Source organism: Miniopterus schreibersii (genome assembly GCF_964146895.1).
Source record: "Miniopterus schreibersii genome assembly, chromosome: 4".
Lineage (NCBI taxonomy): Eukaryota > Metazoa > Chordata > Mammalia > Chiroptera > Miniopteridae > Miniopterus > Miniopterus schreibersii.
Genome location: NC_138105.1, coordinates 69,972,670 through 69,990,584, shown reverse-complemented (window position 1 = coordinate 69,990,584; position 17,915 = coordinate 69,972,670). Strand labels below are relative to the sequence as shown.

The following is a 17,915-nucleotide window of genomic DNA, read 5'->3' as shown; positions in this document are numbered from 1 at the left end:
GCATCCAGAAAGGTCAGATCCTTGGCCTCCCCTCTGCCTTCACCTGACAACTCCCACCCTATCCCCAGCATAAACTCAGGGTCAAGGCGCAGAAGGAGAAGCCCCCACCCGCAAGGTCTACGGGTTCATCTGCCTCTTTCTTACCAGGGCAGCCCTCAAACCTTCAGCTCCTCCCTCCATCTCTATTAAGTCAGAAAGTTTAACAGTGAAAGAACGAGATTAGGTCGTCGCACGTTCTTGCTGCACGCATGCGCATTTTCCGCCGTCTCCCTTCGGCGCTGCGGGGCAGAGAGAGTCCTGGAGAAATCTCCCGGCGGCGCGGAAGATGCGCGCCACTTCCGGCCGGGCTCCTAACAACGGGGGAGGCTGGTAACCAAGGAGGGGGGGATGGCGGAGCGAACGCCTGAGGCGGAGGCGGAGGCTGAGGCGGGCGCAGACAGGGAGGCGGTGGCCGAGGAGGGCGCGGCAGGCCGCAAGGCGCGGGGTCGGCCGCGGCTCACGGAGTCGGACCGGGCCCGGCGGCGGCTTGAGTCCCGGAAGAAGTACGACGTGCGGCGCGTGTACCTGGGCGAGGCGCACGGGCCCTGGGTGGACCTGCGGCGCCGCAGCGGCTGGAGCGACGCCAAGCTCGCCGCCTACCTCATCTCGCTGGAGCGCGGTCAGCGGAACGGTCGGCACGGGTGAGGGGCCCCGGCCCGAAGGAGGGAGGGAGCGAGGGAGAAGACGCCCCCATCCCCCGCTGAGCCTGGTCCCGCCCCCTCCGCCCAGGCTCTGCCCCTGGCACCTCTGAGCTCCGCCCAGCGGCCCCTGTGCCGGCCGGGGTCTCCGACTACCGGTCCTGGGACGTGCCTGGCTCGCGGCCCGCCTCCCGTCGCTCTGACCGCCCAATCCTAGGATGCGTCCAGCCTCGACCCGCCTTCTGGGCACTTGGCCCCGCCCGCTGGCACTCTGGCTGACCAATCCTGGTACGGGCTCCACCTCCAAGCCTTGTAACTGCCCATTCCCTGGGGGCAGCCCCGCCTCCTGAGGCCCCAGTGGCCGGAGGTCCCTGCCCCTCTTATCTCACAGGCCTCGTTCCCTACTTTGTAGCCCAAGACTGCGCGTCTGCAGACCCTGGGCTGCCCAGCCCTGCCTCTCGTGAGGTTCCTATGCCCCAGCTAGGACTCTGAGTGGCCCCATTCCCACAACCCTAGACCTCACCTACCCTGAAGACCCCTCACAATCCAGATCACATTCCCCTAAACCTCTTGGCTCCTGAGGAGCACCTCAGCCCAGTTGAAACTCAGGTGAAGAGGAAGCCTTGAGTTAGCCACAGAGGTGGAAGGCAGAGGCCTTTGCAGTCTCAGTTTTGAGAATGAGCAGTGTTGGTGGAATTTTTTACTTCCAGCCTTATAGATTGATGTGATGATTAAATGAGTTAAACTACAGCAGTGGGCTTAGAACAGTATTGGCACTTAGCACTCCAGGTATTAGCTGTTAGAGTGGTATTTGTTCTGTTTCACAAGCAGTTTTGCGACAAAATCCTTGTTCTGCCCAGGTTTTATTTGCACACCGTTTGCATGTTTCTCCCCGGGTAGGGGGAGAAATTCTGAGGGTCAAGAAGCAACCCGATCCTGTTGAAATTGTACCTGCTTCTCAGGGTGGCAGGCTGGTTTATATGCCTAAGAGCAGGACAGGAAATGCTGGGTGCTTTAAAACCTCAAGGCAGTGTTCCACTACTGAGGTTTTTGATTCAATTAGTCTGGGTGGAGCTGCAGACCTTCTATTTTTTTTTATGTAAAGCTTCCAGGGAGACTTGATGTGCAGCTGGAGAACCACTGTCCAGAGGGAGCCCTTGAAGTTTCCTAAGTTGAAAGTGGTATTTGCAGAAGCTTAATTTGGCAGAGCAGGAGCTCTGTGGGCCTGCAGGACTGGGGCAGGGGCACTAAGACAACCCAGGCAAAAACTTGGCCCCAGGGCCCGTGGGTAGTTGGGAAAATACATTAACCTAGGTGAGGGATATCCTATAAGGAATAGACATGACCACAGATAGGAGGTCAATTATTTCAATTGTTCAGTCATTTATAACATATCTTGTACCTGGAAGGATTTCAGTTCAAGGGCTGTAAAACATGAACAAGGAGACAGAAATGAAAATCAGCGTGAAAAGAGAAAGGAAATGAGCGACGCAATGGGGCCAGGATCAGTGCTGATGGGTTGAGGTGTTAAGTCACAGGAGACATGAAAAGGGCAGTTTTGTGGCATGGTGAGGTAAAAACCTGACCAGGAGGGTTCAAGAGACATGAAGTAGGAATGGCGAATGGGCCATGAATTTGCCTTGGTGCTTTCTAGCAGCCAGTAGGAAAAGGGAAATAATGGTCAGTAGTGGAATTTCCAGTGTTTCTTCATTCTTTTGTTTAAGGAACATTTATTGAGCACCTAGTATGTGTCAGGCACCTGTATATATGCTGAAAGTACAGCAAACTAAACAAAGATAGCTGCCTCATGGAGCTGACATTTTATTTATTTACTTATTTATTTATTTTAAATATATATTAATTTCAGAGAGAGGAAGGGAGAAGGAGAGAGAGAAATAGGAACATCAATGATGAGAGAATCATTGATAGGCTTCCTCCTGCACGCCCCCCACTGGAGATCGAGCCCGTGGCATGGGTATGTGCCCTGACCAGGAATCGAACCGCAATCGCTTGCATCATAGGTTGATGCTCAACTGCTGAGCCATGCCAGCCAGGCAGGAGCTGACATTTTAAAGGGCAGAGGGCAGAGGCTTGTTTAGTGTGCAAAGGCTTGTCTACTGCAGTCAAGGAACATAATTAATAAATTATGTAGTATGTGAAAGATTGATGGCTGTAGAAAAAACAAAAGTGAAATAAGGAAAGAGGAACCAGGAATGTGAGCTGGAGGTTTAAATAGGGTATCAGGGTGGGGCCACCTTGAGTACATTTGAGTAAATACCTGAAGAAGGCCAGGGCTAGCGATAGAGATATCCAGGGGAAGAGTGTTGGAGGAAGAAGGAATAGCAAGTGCAAAGGGTCCTGAGACAGGACCCTGTCTGGTGCCCTGATGTGTCCATGGGACAGTGAGGGGAATGTGTGGCTGGAGCACAGTGAGTGAGGGAGAGGAGTGGAAGAAGATGAGGGTAGGGAGGTGCCAGGGCCTTGTGGGCTGGCAAGGAGGACTCTTATTTTTCCTTCTAGTGAAGTGGGAGCTCTGGTGGGATATTTTGCCTTCAAGTACAGAATTTTGAGTTCCCTTCATAAATGCAGAGAAGTCATATATCTGGCTTAGATGTTAAAAGAAGCAGTTCCCAGGGCGGGGGGTGGCAGCAGGAGGAATAGGTGGGGTATGAGTTGAAAGGTTGGCCAAGAATTGACAGTTATTAAAGCTGGTGATGGGTTGAAGAAGTTTCACTCTACTTTTCTCCCTAGCTTTGTATGTGTTTGCATTTTCCTTTTCACATCTTTTTTTTTTAAATCTTCACCAAAAGACATTTTTCCCATTGCTTTTCAGAGAGTGGAAGGGAGAAAGAGAGAAAGAGACAAACATTGGTGTGAGAGAGACACATCAATTGGTTGCCTCCCATATGCACCCAACCAGAGCCAGGGATTGAGCCTGCAACCAAGGTACTTGCCCTTGGCCGCAGTCGAACCCAGGACCCTTCGGTCCGCAGGCTAATACTCTAACCACTGAGTCAAACCAGCTCGGGCTCCTTTGTCACATCTTAAACTCCTAACAAGAAAATCAAAAGAATCATCCTGACTCCTATGTTGAGGCTATGGAGGGGAGGGCAGGAGGAAGAAGATGACTATACTGACCCAGGTGAGCCATGATGGGGCTGGCCCTGGGCAGCATCACAGGGAAATGGAGAGAAGTGATTGAACTTGGGGCCAGCAGGGTTCTCTGATAGGTGTGGATATGAAAGATGCCCAGGTTTGGGCCTGAGCACTGAAAAGTTGCAGTTGCTGTTAACTGAGAAGGGCCATGTTGGGGAACAAAATGACAGCTTGTGTGTGAGACTCCTCGGGGTATCAAGGTGGGGGTGGAGAGGGTATTGTGGTGGGAAGAGAGCCAATTGAGAGATGTGAATGTGGGAGTCACCAGGGTGGTGATGGTATGGTGATGGAGCTTGCCAAGGGGATGTGTGTAGACCAAGCACATAGGTCTGAGCCTGGTGCTTCCAGAAATCAGGGAGATGAAGCAGCAGCAGCCTGGGAGGCAGGCAGAGGAACAGATGGGGTGGTATCCTGGAGGCCAAGGGAAGGATCTAAGGGTCAAATACTGGGGTTGCTGAATAAGGCAGCCATCCCTGCTGGCTGTAACTGGGCAATTTGTGGCATGGTGGAGAAAAACCTTGACCAGAGAGGCTCAAGGGAGATGAAGGAGCAGACATGGAAACCAAGAGTATAGACAACTTGGACAAAGTGGTAAAGGAGTGGGGCAAAACTTGGTAACAAAGGTGTTCAAGATAACTTTAATCCAAGATGTTAGAAATACCAGCATGTTTGGATGCTGGTGGGAATATCAAGTCAAAATTGAAATCAAAGGGCAGAGGAGAGGGAGGAACTGTTGCTGCTGGCCACCATTTGGGACTGGCCACTGAGAGGAAAGTACAGCCAGGCTCTGGAGAAGCCTCGACAACTATTGTCCTCAAATGTAGGTGGTGGCCACTGCAGGGAGTCGCAGGGATGGTAGAACTTGGAGAAGTGGGCAGTGGGGGAACTTATTTTGGGTTGAAGGAGAAAGCGCTGTGTTAAGGTCAGAATGTGGCCTGACTTCATTTAATCCTCACAGCAACTCCATGTGGGAGGCACTGCTGTTATCCCCACTTCACAGATTAGGAAACTGAGGCTCAGAGAGGATGACACCTGCTTGAGGTCACACAGCCAGTCAGTAACAGAGATGAGACTTGAACTGGGATCTGACCAATACCAAACCTATTCCCACTACAATATGGCTTTCCCAGCACCCCAGCCATGGCAAGGCCTTGAGTGATTGTAGGTGGCATGGGTGTTTGGATTGGGTTTGGAGGAGGATCTGGCAGCCTAGCCCGTTGGAGAGGATAGAGGCTTCTGGGATGGGGTAGAGCAGATCCCCAAGCAGAGGCCAGAGCCTGGGGCAGGAAGGACAAAGGAGAGCCCTGAGGAGCTGTACAGGGACCAGACTTTGGGTATGGGGGCTGAGAATTGTTATCAGGCTGGATGGGGGACTGAGAGGGTGGGCAGTGGAGCTGAGGAGAGACCCTGGATTAGCTGTCAGGATATTTGTGGCAAGAGTGTGGCCCTGGCCACAGTGGGAGGTCAGTGTTCCAGGGCCTGGCTCTGTGATAATATTGATAATCCTAATGATCATTGATTGATCATTATGATCAGTCACCGTTGGCTGAGTGAGTACTAATTGCCAGAGCTGCACCAAGCTTTTTATAATGCACATAACCTCATAACCTCTTGGGGAAGTTGCTGTTATGATCCATGCTACAGATGGGGAAACTGAGGCACAGAGAAGCAAGATCACTCACCCAGAGTCACAAAGCCTGCTACCGCGGGCTTAGAAGAACAAGGAAACAGCCAGGGTAAGGTGGGCAGACCCTGAAGCATGGTGGCAGGAAGGCATAGGGAAGCCCCTACCAGGTCTGAGAGAGATGATTCTAATGTACCTGCACTCAGTCTGTGCAGAGCCAGTGCTGGGCCATATCCAGGTGGCCTGAGTGGAGTCAGGAACCTGCCTGGCAGATCTGATGGCCATCCTGGTGTGGGAGGACATGAGGGCCCTGGTCTTTGAGCCTGGCCCTCCCCTGGGCTCCCTGTGGCCTGGCTTACTATGGGGCAGGAAATGGGGCTGTTGGGCTCAGGCAGGGTGGGGAAGTTCCCAGAGGCAGGTGTTTGAGGCTGAGTTGGCTGAAGGAGCAGGACTGCTGGAGAAGGGCAGCACCTTGTAGAGCAGGCAGTTAGGACCAGGGAGCAATGCCAGCCCTGCAGGCTGTGTCTGACAATTTCCCCGGGCTCTCAGCCAGCCTACGGGGCAGGCATTGTAAGACCCTGGGTGGGACAGATTCTTTTACTGTATAACAATGACCACAGACTTAGTGGGTTAAAACTACACAAATTGATTATCTCACTGTGGGTCAGGCATCTAGTACATTTTAGCTAAGTCAGGTCAGGGTCTCACAAGGCTGAAATCAGGCAACTGTGTCTTCATCTAGAGCAGAGTTGGGGAACCTTTTTTCTGCCAAGGGCCATTTGGGTATTTATAACACCAAGGGTCATACAAAATTATCAACTTAAAAATTAGCTGTGAAAAAAACTCCTAGATTTATTGAATTTTTAGTCCTACCTGCAGTAGCCTTGGCAGGGCCAGACCAAATGATTTGGCGGGCCATATAAGGCCCATGGGCTGGATGTTCCCCACCCCAATCTAGAGGCTCAACTTGGGAAAGATCTCCCAGAGTCCCTCATAGTGTTGACAGAATTCACGTGCTTGTGGTCGTAGGACTGAGGTCCCTGCAGTCTTGCTGGCTCTCCACGGGACCGTTCTCAGCTCCCAGAGGCCATTTGTTCCCAGGTCCTTGCCATGTAGCCCCTCATAGGCCCCCTCACAGTCTCAGCCTCTGGTTTCTGACTTCAGCAGGATCCTTATAAGAGCTAATTAGAACAGGCCCACGTCAGTAAGCTCCCTCTTGATTAATTCAGTCACCTAGTCAAGAGTATCCCTTCGTATTCACAAGCATGCCCCACTAGTGGGGAGAGGATTATACAGGGTGTGTATCCCAGAGGGTGGGATTGTGGAGCCATTGAGAGGTCAGAAAGAGGTACTTACTTTCTGTACCCCTTTCTGACCTCTCCACTCCCTGGCCACGGGACCCTGGGCTGGTGGCCTCAACTCTCTGAGCTTGTTTCCCACTCTGTGAGGTGGATTATGATATTAGACTGCCCGCCAAGGGCTGTTGTCCATGTAGGAGAGAAACCAAATGAAGGGCCATAAGAACAGGCTCAGGGACCAGAAGCTAACATCTTGCCCCAGAGCAGGATGAAGGGTAGCCAGAGTTGCTATCGTTATCTCACCATCAGTCAGGCTCTGCGTCACTCCCCCCTGCCTCTCTCTGTTACAGGAAGCCTTGGGAGCAGGTCCCCAAAAAGCCAAAGAGGAAGAAAAGTAAGTGGGGCTGCAGCCAGTGGGGGGAGGGTTGGGTGTTGGGAGTTACTGGCTTTGTTGTTCTCCCCCTCCTTCCCTCGCTCCCTCATTCTCTGAGACCGATTGTGGAGAACCTGCATGTGCCAGGCACTATGTGGAACAGGCCAGACTTAGCCCTACCCTCACGGAGTCCACAGTCTCCTGGGAAAGACAAGGGACAGGCTGAGCAGAGCTGTGATCAAAGTGGGAGGTGGGTTAGGGTACTGGGGCCCAGAGGAGGGGCCTGACCCAGCCCTGGGTAGGAACCCAAGGAACCTACGCTGTGCCCAGCAGGGGTGCCCTCATCATCCCCATCTTATGCGTAAAGATGTCCAGGGAGGCCTAGTCACTGCCCCAGGCTGCGCAGCTGCAAAGTATCAGGGCCAGACTGCAAACTCAGGTCCTTGTGTCTCCAAAGTAGTCCCCTTAGCTCCTCTGCTCTCCTGCCCGGTGTGTGGGAGTCAGCCAGGGAAGAGCCAGGCAGAGCAGAGGGAACAGCTTGTGCCAGGGCCTAACGGGTATATTGTGTGCCAGGCTCAAGGGGAGCTGGGCGTGGGCAGTCAGAGCAGAGGCCTGGAGCATGTCCCTCCTGCCCCTGAGCCCTGGGGCTGTGGGTCTCAAGCCATGTCCAGCAGGGTGAGAGCCAGCTGTCCAGGGACAGCCTTCTGGTGTCAGTGTGCCCCTCCCGTTCTCATAGGTCTCACAGGCAGGGACCAGGTGAGCTAAGACTGACCCCCAAATCCCAGAGGGGGGTGGGAATGAAGATAAGGAGGCAAGTGCTAGGCTAAGGAGGCAGGCGGCTTGCTGGTGGTGTCCCCACGGTCGTAATTGTGTTGGCGGCTCTGGGCACCATCCCTGGGCCCAAGGACCTTTCCTGGGCTCACTCCTCATCTCCTAGCCTGGAAGGTCAGAGGCACACCTTCTTCCTACTCTTGAGGGACCAGGATCATCACACACATCACTGGTACCGACTCTTAAGCACTCGCAATATGTGCAGCCCTATTCTGTGCCCTGTCAATGTCTTTACTCTAACCTCCTCTCTGTCAACCTTCAGGAAATGGGGACCCTTATTCTCCCCTGACCACAGGGGGCAACAGGTTCAGAGAAGCCAAGTCACTTGCCCAGAGCCACCCAGCTAGGAAGTGGCAGAGCCAGGATTTGAACCCCGGTGGTCTGGCTCCACTGTTCCTACCCCCTCACAGTATGCACTCATCTAGCACCTACTGTATGCAGGTGCTGGATATATAGGAGGAACCACACAGATAAGTGGCCCTGCCCTTGGGGAGCTAACATCTAGTGTGGGAGACAGATAAGAAACATGAAAACATATAAGGATGGTATGTAGGTGCTACCTGGAGAAAAAGGACAGCAAGTCAGGTTGGCTGGAGAGACAAGGAGGAGAGGGTGGCTGACCAAGGGGAAGACCCGAGTGAAGGTGGAGGCGGCAGGGCAGTCACCTGGAGGACACAGCCAAATGCCCAGGCCTGAGGCTGGACTGTCCCTGGCTCAGCTGAGGACCTGGGAGGAGCCGTGAGGCTGCAGTGGAGGGAGCAAAGGGAAGGGTGGGAGGAGGTGAGGACACAGGCGACAGGGCAGAATATGTAAACCTCTGGGAGGACTGTGACTTTTCCACCCAATGAGGTGGGAGCTATGGAGGATTCTGAGCAGAGGAGGGATGTGACCTGACTCAGGTGTTCACAGGCGTCCACTGACAGCTGTGGAAGGAATAGACTGTAGTGAGCCAGGGTGAGCGTAGGGCAGGGCTTCTAATTGATCATAACAATTAGAAGCAGCTAACAATGATTGTGCACCTACTATGGCCACGCCCCACTGTTTATATGACTTATTCATCCAGTGAGCACAGTCTCTGGCCAGTCTCTGTTATCTCCAGGGTGTGTGTCATCTCTCTGAGCCTCAATTTCTTTACCTATAAATTGGGGACAGGCCTGGACAGGGTTCAGGATAGTGTCTCAACCCCCAAGAGCCAGAAGGCCCTGGTAGTTCTAGGGGCCACTCTGTCCTGGGTGGCTTAGCCATGCTCCTCATGCCTGCCCTGGCCCTGTTTGCACAGGGCGTCGACGCAACGTGAACTGCCTGAAGAATGTCGTGATTTGGTACGAGGACCATAAGCACCGCTGTCCGTATGAGCCACACCTGGCCGAGCTGGACCCCACCTTTGGCTTATACACCACAGCCGTGTGGCAGTGTGAAGCTGGCCACCGCTACTTTCAAGACCTGCACTCACCCCTGAAGCCACTCAGCGACTCAGACCCCGACAGTGACAAAGGTGGGTCTGCAGAGTGAGGGCATATAGTGGCCTCCAGTGTCTGGGGGTCTCTTGCTCCTCGTGGGGAGAGTCACCCTGTACTACCCGCCCTCCTGGGTCTTGCTAGCCTTAGGCCAGCATCACAAACATCTCACAACTAGATGCCACTGGTGCTGGCTTCAGGGACAGAGTGCAGACTCATTGGGCCAGGCTGCGATCTTTGAGTCCTTACAAATCCTGAGACAAAGTTCCCGTTTTACAGAGAGACAGCTGAAGCTCAGGGCAGTTTGCCCACCTGTGCCCAAGGCCAGTCACAGGCAGGCCTGGACTTGGGATCCAGGAAACCTGGTTCAGTAGCTGGAGGGAGGGAAGGGTGCTCTGCCTCAGACTCCCCAGGGTGGCTCTTCTCTCCTGGCCTCTTCCTGTTTTCTCCAGCCCTTTCTCGGGCTCAAGGTCTGTCTCATCCTTCTTCCGTCTCTCCATCCTGCTCTCCTCACTTCCTGTTCTTTGCTCTCTGTCTCTCTCATCCTTTCTGTTTCATCCTTTCTCTCTTCCTCTATCATCTGTCTCCTTTTCCCTTTCTCCCACCACTCTCTCTCTCTGTCTCTCTTCCATCTCACACCCTTTCTGTCTCTCATTCTCTATCCCTCTGTCACCCCGCCCTTCGCATCTCGCACCATCCCTGCTCTTCTCCTGCCATCCCACTTTGGTCACACCCAGAGGCTGGCTGCCAGCTCAGGACTGGGAGGGACTCAGTTACAAATGTCCAGTGAAACCTGGTGGAGGACTGAGGATATGCTCTGGGTGGTGAGGGGCTGCCTGCTTGCCTCAGAGGCTTGGCATGAGCTGTGAGGAGTGTGGGGCCCACTGCCAGGTGCCCTGCCAGGGCTGAGGATGGGGTCAGTCACTGGGGCTGAGTGCGAGCTGGCAGGCATCTTAGAGCAGATGGCGTCCCAGCTGGCGAGGGGAAGCCGTGGGCGAGAGGTGTTCCAGGTGGGCACCCTGGCCAGCGGCCATCCCGTTGTGTGTCAGTCAGGTCCCCAGTGTGAATCTGCCCCTCAGCCATCTTGTCCTGTACTCCACTCCAGGCCCACCCCAAACCACCCTGAATCCTCCCCATAGTCCTGTCATTAGCCCCACTGAGCAGTCCAGGAAACTAAGGTTTTGGGAGTAACATGACTGGCCCATCTGGGGATGGACCCAGCTGGGTTGGGGGTGACATCCAGAGGAACCCCCTTGCACCCCAACCTAACTTTTTCATTAGCAGCTTCTGGATCTGGGCTCTTGGGAATGAACACTAGGATCAATTCCATGTCTGCTGTGGCTTCTGGGGCCATTGAGAGAGTGCTGTACCCCCGGGCCAGCCCTGTTCCCTCAAGCAGCACTCTTATCTGCTCTGTGCCTAGGGCAGCCCTGCCACCTCTCACTCAATAAGAAGACACCCCCCCTCCAGGGACTGTGGGAAGCCAGGGGTACATGGTCATTTCTGTTGTGAGTGTTATCATCTTGAGTAAAATCCAGTGTCAGCCTTAGCAGCCAGACACTGCACTCAGACGTAAACCCAGCTATACTCCCAACTTTTTAGGTGATTGCCCCCTCCTTCAGGGTGCAGCCAGAGCTCGTCCCACTCTGCAGATCATAGGGTATTGGGAGGAGGGGCTAATCCCCCTACTGCACTTGTTGCCACCCTAGGGCCTGCCTCACAGATGGGGCAACTGGACATTAAAGATAGTAGGAAACATTGATAGGGTTGTCACTCCAGGCCTGGTACTGTCCTAAGTTCTTTACACATATTTACTCATTAAATACCCAGAGTGCTCCCTGAGGTAGGTACCAAGATATCCCCAGGCACAGATGGATTACATAAGGCACCTATGTTCACACACAGCTAGAAGAACAAGCACTGGGATCCCCACCCACCCCACCCCGCTGCAGTCTGGCTTCAGAGCCTGCACTCTCCATGTGACCCTCTGGGGGTGTAGGACATGTGGTTCCCAAACAGTGTGCACCAACTGTGTCAGGAGTGTGTAACTTAAGGGGCAGTCATACATTTTTCCTGTTCCCAGTTTCTCCCTGTGTGGGGACCTTAGCACCAAAAGCCTGGGTAAGATGTCAGCCCCCTTGGCCTTCATCACAGCCTTGGTCTGCTAGTTGTTCATTTTTGCAAATGTGTACTCACTGTGTATCATGTAGCCTTCCGGGCACTGGGGACTGTGCACAGGGACCCCCTGTCCCTGTGGGGTTTACTGTCTAAAGGGGAAGCAGACTGTAAACAAGATAGACAAGTAAAATGCAGAGCACACTAGAAGGTGGGAAGTATTTGGGGGAGAAATAAAGGAGAGAAAGGGGTACTATTTGAGACAAGATGGTGAGAGACCTCCCTGAAAAAGTACCATTGATGAAGGGTTTGATGAAGGTAAGGGAGGAAGCCCACACAGGTGTCTGAGAGAAGAGGATTCAGGCAGGGCAAGTGACAAGTACAAAGGCCCTGAGGCAGGAAGCTATCTAGTGTCTAAGCACGGGAGGGAGGTCACTGGGGCAGGAGAGAATGTGCAGGCTGTGTGGCTACAGTGAGAGCTTTGGCTGTTATACCAAGTGAATTGGGAAGAGTATTAACTGAAGTAAGGCCAGCTGCTGAAATAGACACACCTGCAAATTGCCTTCCATCCCAGGACCCAGGTTCTTTCTGTCCTGAAACTCCAGCCTCCTCTGAGTCCTCGCAGGCTGGTGGGAACAGAGGTGGAAGTTTATGGCTGGGAGCTCACTACCACTCACATTTCATTGGACTCAGCCTTATGGCCACACCTACCTACAAGGGATGCTAGGAAATGTAGTCCACTTGGGTGCCAGGAGGAAGAGACTCAGGTTTGGTGAGCAGCTGGCCTGTCTGTTTGACAGAAAGTGATGAGCAGGTTCTCAAAGAGGGATGTGACCTAAGCAGGTGTTCACAGACTCCCTGTGGCCACTATAGGGAGTCTGTGGAGGGTGAGGGTGAGGATGAGAGCTGGGGAACCAGGGAGAAGGGACTGCATGGTCCAGGCAGGGGAATGGCGAGGCCATGACCAGGCGTGCGCAGAGGAGGTGAGAGAAATTGTCAGCCTTTGGATGTATTTTGGATGCAGTGCCAACGGGTTTTGCTGATAGATTGGAAGTAGGTGTGAGAGAGGGAGAAGTCAAGGATAGCCCTAGGACTTGGCCTGAGCAACTAAGAGAAGATAGCTGCCATCACTGGGACAGGGACATCTATGAATGCTGCAGGCTTTTTCTGAGAAGGCTCCAGAGCCCAGAGTTGCTGAGAGAAGTGTGAGATGCCTGTGAGAACCCCTTGCTGGCGGCAGGGGCGGGGGGATCAGCAGAAAAGGCAATGGGATGTAATAGTCTGCAGCTCCACAGGAGGCCTGGGTGGGAGCTGCTCACATGGAGGTACCAGGGTATAGGTGGTGGCAACACCATAAAAATAGATACTTGATCTTTGTTCTTAATTTCTGGCACAGATCTCCTAAAACCCTTGGAATTCCCAGAGAAATAGGAATGTTTTTCTTTACCATAATGAGTCCCTTTCATAAGCAGCCCCTTTGAAACACACCTGGACTCTATGCTAATGAGATGATTCAGGGAGGGACCCTTAGATAGCTTCAGGAGGAGAACTGGTCACCAAAAAGACCAAACACATGATTAGAGGAGCAATATCTCTCAGCCCCACATGCAACCCCTGGCAGTAGACAGGGCCTGAAGATTGGGTTATTAAAAATTCTTGAACAGTGTGATTCAGAGAGCTTCCAGGTTGGTGAACATGTGGAGGTACTGAGAGGGTGGCACACCTGGAGAGGGCACGGCAGCTCCATGCCCTTGCCCCTGTACTTTGCCCTATGCATCTCTTCCATCCGGCTGTTGCTGAGTTATGTCCTTTATAATAAAACTATAATCGGAAGTAGAGCATTTTCTTTGAGTTCTGTGAGCCATTCTAGCAAATAATCAAGCCTGAACATGGGGTCATGGGGTCGTGGGAACTCCCAGTCTATAGCCAGAAGTACAGGTGACCTGGGACTTGTAGCTGGCATCTGAAATGGGGTCATTCTTCTGGGGTCTGATGCTAACTCCAGGTGGATAGTGTGAGAATTGTATTGAATTGTTGTATTTAACAGCCCGGCTGAAACTCTTGGGTGATCTGATTGGAGCACTCAGGAGAGGCCCTAGCTAGGACCTTCCAGACCTGTAAGAGCAAAAGAGACTGAGAAGGAGTCACCAGGGAGGACTCAGGAAACTGGAGTGGGCCAGAGGCCAAGGGAGGAGAACATCTTTGAGGAGCAGAGGTGATTGAGAAGGATGGGGACTGAGAATTGACAGCTGTTTGTGGCAGTGAGGAGTTACAGCACCCAGCCCCTGGTGAACTCTCAACAAACACCAGCTGCTGCCGCCACTATTGTTACCATCCCCTTTCCTCTGTCACCACAGCGGACAATGGCCTGGTGGCCGGCAGCTCCGACTCATCTAGCTCCTGCTCTGGCTCTGACTCTGAGGAGCCCCCTGAAGGCCAGCCAGCCAAGGTGACAGTAGCAGCAGCGGCAGTTACCCCCACCAGCCCAGCAGGCAGCAGTGGGCTCATCACACAAGAGGGTGTGCATATACCCTTTGACGTCCACCACGTGGAGAGCTTGGCCGAGCAGAGCACCACGCTGTGCCCCAACCCAGCAGGCAGCGGGCCTGAAGCCCTGGAGACGGTGGTGTGTGTGCCGGTGCCCGTGCAAGTGGGCCCGGGCCCTGGCACCCTTTTTGAGAACATGCCCCAGGAGGCACTGGGTGAGGTGGTAGCCAGTTGTCCCATGCCAGGCATGGTGCCTGGCTCTCAGGTGATCATCATCGCAGGCCCAGGCTATGATGCCCTCACGGCTGAGGGCATCCACCTCAACATGGCAGCAGGCAGCGGTGCCCCCAGCGGGGGCCTGGGTGATGAGGTGCCCTGCACCATGATGGAGGGCGTGGCAGCCTACACACAGACGGAGCCTGAGGGCAGCCAGCCCAGCACTACAGACCCCGCTGCCATGGCAGGCATGGAGACCAAAAAAGGTCTGGGGGACCATGCTAGTCTGGGGGGCTAGAGGGAACCTGGGAGGGGCAGGGCGAGGAGCCGCCCCAGAGTGGGCTCCTCGACGGCCTTAGTCCCCACAGACGCCTGCCCTGTGTCCACCCCGTAGAGAAGGAGGACCTGTACATGCTCAAGAAGGAGGAGAAGGAGGAGCCGGTGGCCCCAGAGCTGGCAGAGCTGGCAGCAACAGTGCCTGAGAGTGCAGAGCCTGAGGCAGAGGCAAATGGGGAGGAGCTGGATGGCAGTGACATGTCAGCCATCATCTACGAGATCCCCAAGGAGCCCGAGAAGTGGGTGTCAGGTGGGCGGGGGCAGGGATGAGGACAGTGGCCTGGTGTGGGAGCCCCGATGCCATGGGCCCCTTCCTCTCCAGGAGGCGGAGGAGCAAGCGGTCACGGGTGATGGATGCCGACGGCCTGCTGGAGATGTTCCACTGTCCCTATGAGGGCTGCAGCCAGGTGTATGTGGCTCTCAGTAGTTTCCAGGTGAGCCTACCACCCAAATGGCTGGGCAGGGTCTGCTTCTGTGTCCAGCTGCTTGTGCTCGTGGAGGGCCTCACCAGCCCACAGTAGGTTCCACAGGCCTGTGTCCCACATGCCACCTGCCTCCAGTGTACCTGTCCTGCCTTAACTAGCCACAGCCTCTCTCTGCACACCCCAAGTGGCTGCCTGCTCCTGGCCTGGTGGCTCCCCACATACTTCTGCTCTTCCAGCTGCCCAAACTCCTACCGCCTCTCTCCAAGCTACCCTTTTAGCTCAGAATACCCCTTTACCAGGAAGCCTACCCCACTCCCCCAGGGTGGTAGGGCCTGCAAACTTCAGGTCACTGCACCACCAAGATGTACCTGCAGTTTGCCCACTGGGCCTGGATGGGATAGCCCAAGGACAGAGACAGAGTCTTGTTATACACCTACTGTGGGCACAGGAGGTGTCACAAGTAGGCCCTTGAATTTGCCAAATCATGTTTTCATTGAGCACATACCAGTGCCAGGCCTGGTGCTGGACACAGAAGCTACAGATATGCCAGTGAGCTACAGGACAAAGGAATGAGTGACTTGGGGGCTGCCTGCTCCAGGCCCTAGGGGCATTATAGCACCTGCTGTGGGGCTGAGAGCCCTAGAATCCAGTTCCAGCTCTGCCACTGCCCACCTGTGAGATACCAGGCAAACCACTGAACCTCTGGGGCCTCAGTTTCCCCATCCATAAACTGGGCTAACTGCTGGGCCCCTTCACAGAGTTGTGGCAAGGTTCACTGATGCCCCAGCCCAGAGCCTGACTGGAATAGGTGCTCAGTAAAGCTGCTATTTGATCCCAGTTGTGTCCCTGGACCCCAGCTTGGAGCTGGCAGTCCATCCCAAGGGCAAGGGCAGTGAAGTTGCCCCAGCCTGCCTCCCAGCAGCCCTCACCTGTTCCTACAGCACCCACAGCACCACTTCCACCCTCTCATCCCCAGAACCATGTCAACCTCGTGCATCGAAAAGGGAAGACCAAAGTGTGCCCTCACCCTGGCTGCGGCAAGAAGTTCTATTTATCCAACCACCTACGGCGACACATGATCATCCACTCAGGTCAGGCCCTGGGGCAGAGGGTCCTGGGCCTTGGAGCCAGGGCTGGTTCAGGTGGGGTCAAACCTGGGTACAGGACTGCCTTTCTCAGTTTCCTGCCTGTCTTTCACATGGACTGGCATGAGATGGTGGAAGTAAAGCACTTAACCTAGTGCCCATTGGGCACCTCCCTGATGCTCAGTGAGCTGGGACCTGCACAAGTCACAGTGACACTGACGGTTATAAATCATGTGCAGCTGGGCAGGGGCTGACTGTCTCTTTTCCTACTTGGGGCCCATGGGCCTCCCCACTTCTATAAGCAGGTCTCATGCTGGAGCAGTTCCAGGGCTGAATCACCCTGGAGGGGGATTGAGCTTGGGACAGGGCCTCTGTTTCTTCTGCTCCAAGCACCTCCTTGACCCAGAGTGTGGGCTGCTGATGCAGTGTGCCCAATAGGAGGGCATGGATTTATATTTTTGGGGGACCAGAACTTTGGATTTTTATGTGAAATCACTCCAAAGTCCAAATATTGGGGTCAAATTCAAACCCATCTGCACCCTGTGCTCCTCAGGGACCCAAGTTCACATTCCATCTCTGCCCGGGGCGTTTCTGGGCAATGGCCATGAGCCTTTCTTTTTATTAGACCCTCCGGTTATTAGACCTGACATTCAAGCTTCTGCGCCCTACCTGGTCACTGCTGTACAGTGGTCACACTTCGCAGCCCCCTCCCCAAGGGCGGCGTCCTCAGCCTTGTGTTTCCCCCAGGTGTCCGTGAATTCACCTGTGAGACCTGTGGCAAATCCTTCAAAAGGAAGAACCACCTGGAAGTACATCGTCGCACGCACACTGGCGAGACACCCCTGCAGTGAGTGACAGGTGTCCCACAAGGGTAGTAAGAGGGAGGAGATCTGGGCCTGGATCAGCACAGAGCAGGTCCCACTGTCGGGGGAGCTCCACCCCTGGGTTTGAGTTCCACCTGCGCTCCTGTCCCAGATGGCCCCCCTACCTTTCTGGGGCCTGCCCAGCCCGCTCTGACTCCACCCTGACTCCTGGCAGGTGCGAGATCTGCGGCTACCAGTGCCGACAGCGTGCTTCGCTCAACTGGCACATGAAGAAGCACACGGCAGAGGTGCAGTACAATTTCACGTGTGAGCGCTGCGGGAAGCGTTTCGAGAAGTTGGACAGCGTCAAGTTCCACACTCTCAAAAGCCACCCAGACCACAAACCTGCCTGACCCACCCAACCACTGACCATCCCTATTTATTCATTCACTCTGATGCCACTCCTGGGCCTGCCAGGCCAGGGCAGCCACAGGGGCCACCTGGACCGCAGGCCGGATGGTGGCACCCCTGCCCTGCCCTGCCCTAGGGCTGGCCCCCCACCCTCCCTGGAGCTGGCAATTGAGGCTGCACTGCTGGAACTGTGTCTAGAGAACAGAGCAAGATTAAAGAGCGAGAAAGTAGATGCCCTTCCCCTAGGCCTGGATGATTTGGGGGAAAAGGGGCCTCTCTTCAACTTAGTCCCTTCCTAAGCAAGGCCTCGGTTGGGGGTGGGAGGTTGGGGAAGTCATACCCAAAGGACAGGGACCTTTCCTTCCACCTTAGTTGCCTGGGCAATCCTGAACAGCCCTCTGCACAGAATCAGGGCTGGGGTGGTTGGGGGCCCAGGGAGGCCACTTAACATCTCCCAGGGCTCAATCCTGACTCAGTCATAATCCTTCATGGGTCACTCATTCCCCACCCTGGAGAGCTTAGGGACCAGTTGGGGAGATGTTCAGTAAACCCTTAAGACATCTATGGCTGTGACAAACACTGTGCAGAAAAGAGTAGTATGTTAGTTTCTGGGGTTGCTGT

General features: G+C 54.4%; 1 protein-coding gene across 1 annotated transcript; it reads left to right on the top strand.

Annotated features, from left to right (window-relative positions):
• The first annotated feature begins 296 nt into the window (after nt 1-296).
• On the top strand, nt 297-17,534 carry ZNF653 (zinc finger protein 653). The gene is made up of 9 exons (XM_081134597.1): nt 297-680; nt 7,106-7,149; nt 9,239-9,454; nt 13,889-14,500; nt 14,629-14,809; nt 14,893-15,004; nt 15,972-16,086; nt 16,828-16,927; nt 17,119-17,534. Exons 1-9 carry the CDS (start codon nt 388-390, stop codon nt 17,294-17,296), a joined length of 1,851 nt encoding a protein of 616 aa, XP_080990723.1. The 5' UTR covers nt 297-387; the 3' UTR covers nt 17,297-17,534.
• Nucleotides 17,535-17,915: the final 381 nt, after the last annotated feature.

Coding starts and splice junctions, on each gene's coding strand:
- ZNF653 (XM_081134597.1), top strand. CDS start 388: ATGGCGGAGCGAACGCCTGAGGCGGAGGCGGAGGCTGAGGCGGGCGCA. Junction 14,810..14,892: donor ATCCCCAAGGAGCCCGAGAA/GTGGGTGTCAGG, acceptor CTTCCTCTCCAG/GAGGCGGAGGAGCAAGCGGT. Junction 15,005..15,971: donor TGGCTCTCAGTAGTTTCCAG/GTGAGCCTACCA, acceptor TCTCATCCCCAG/AACCATGTCAACCTCGTGCA.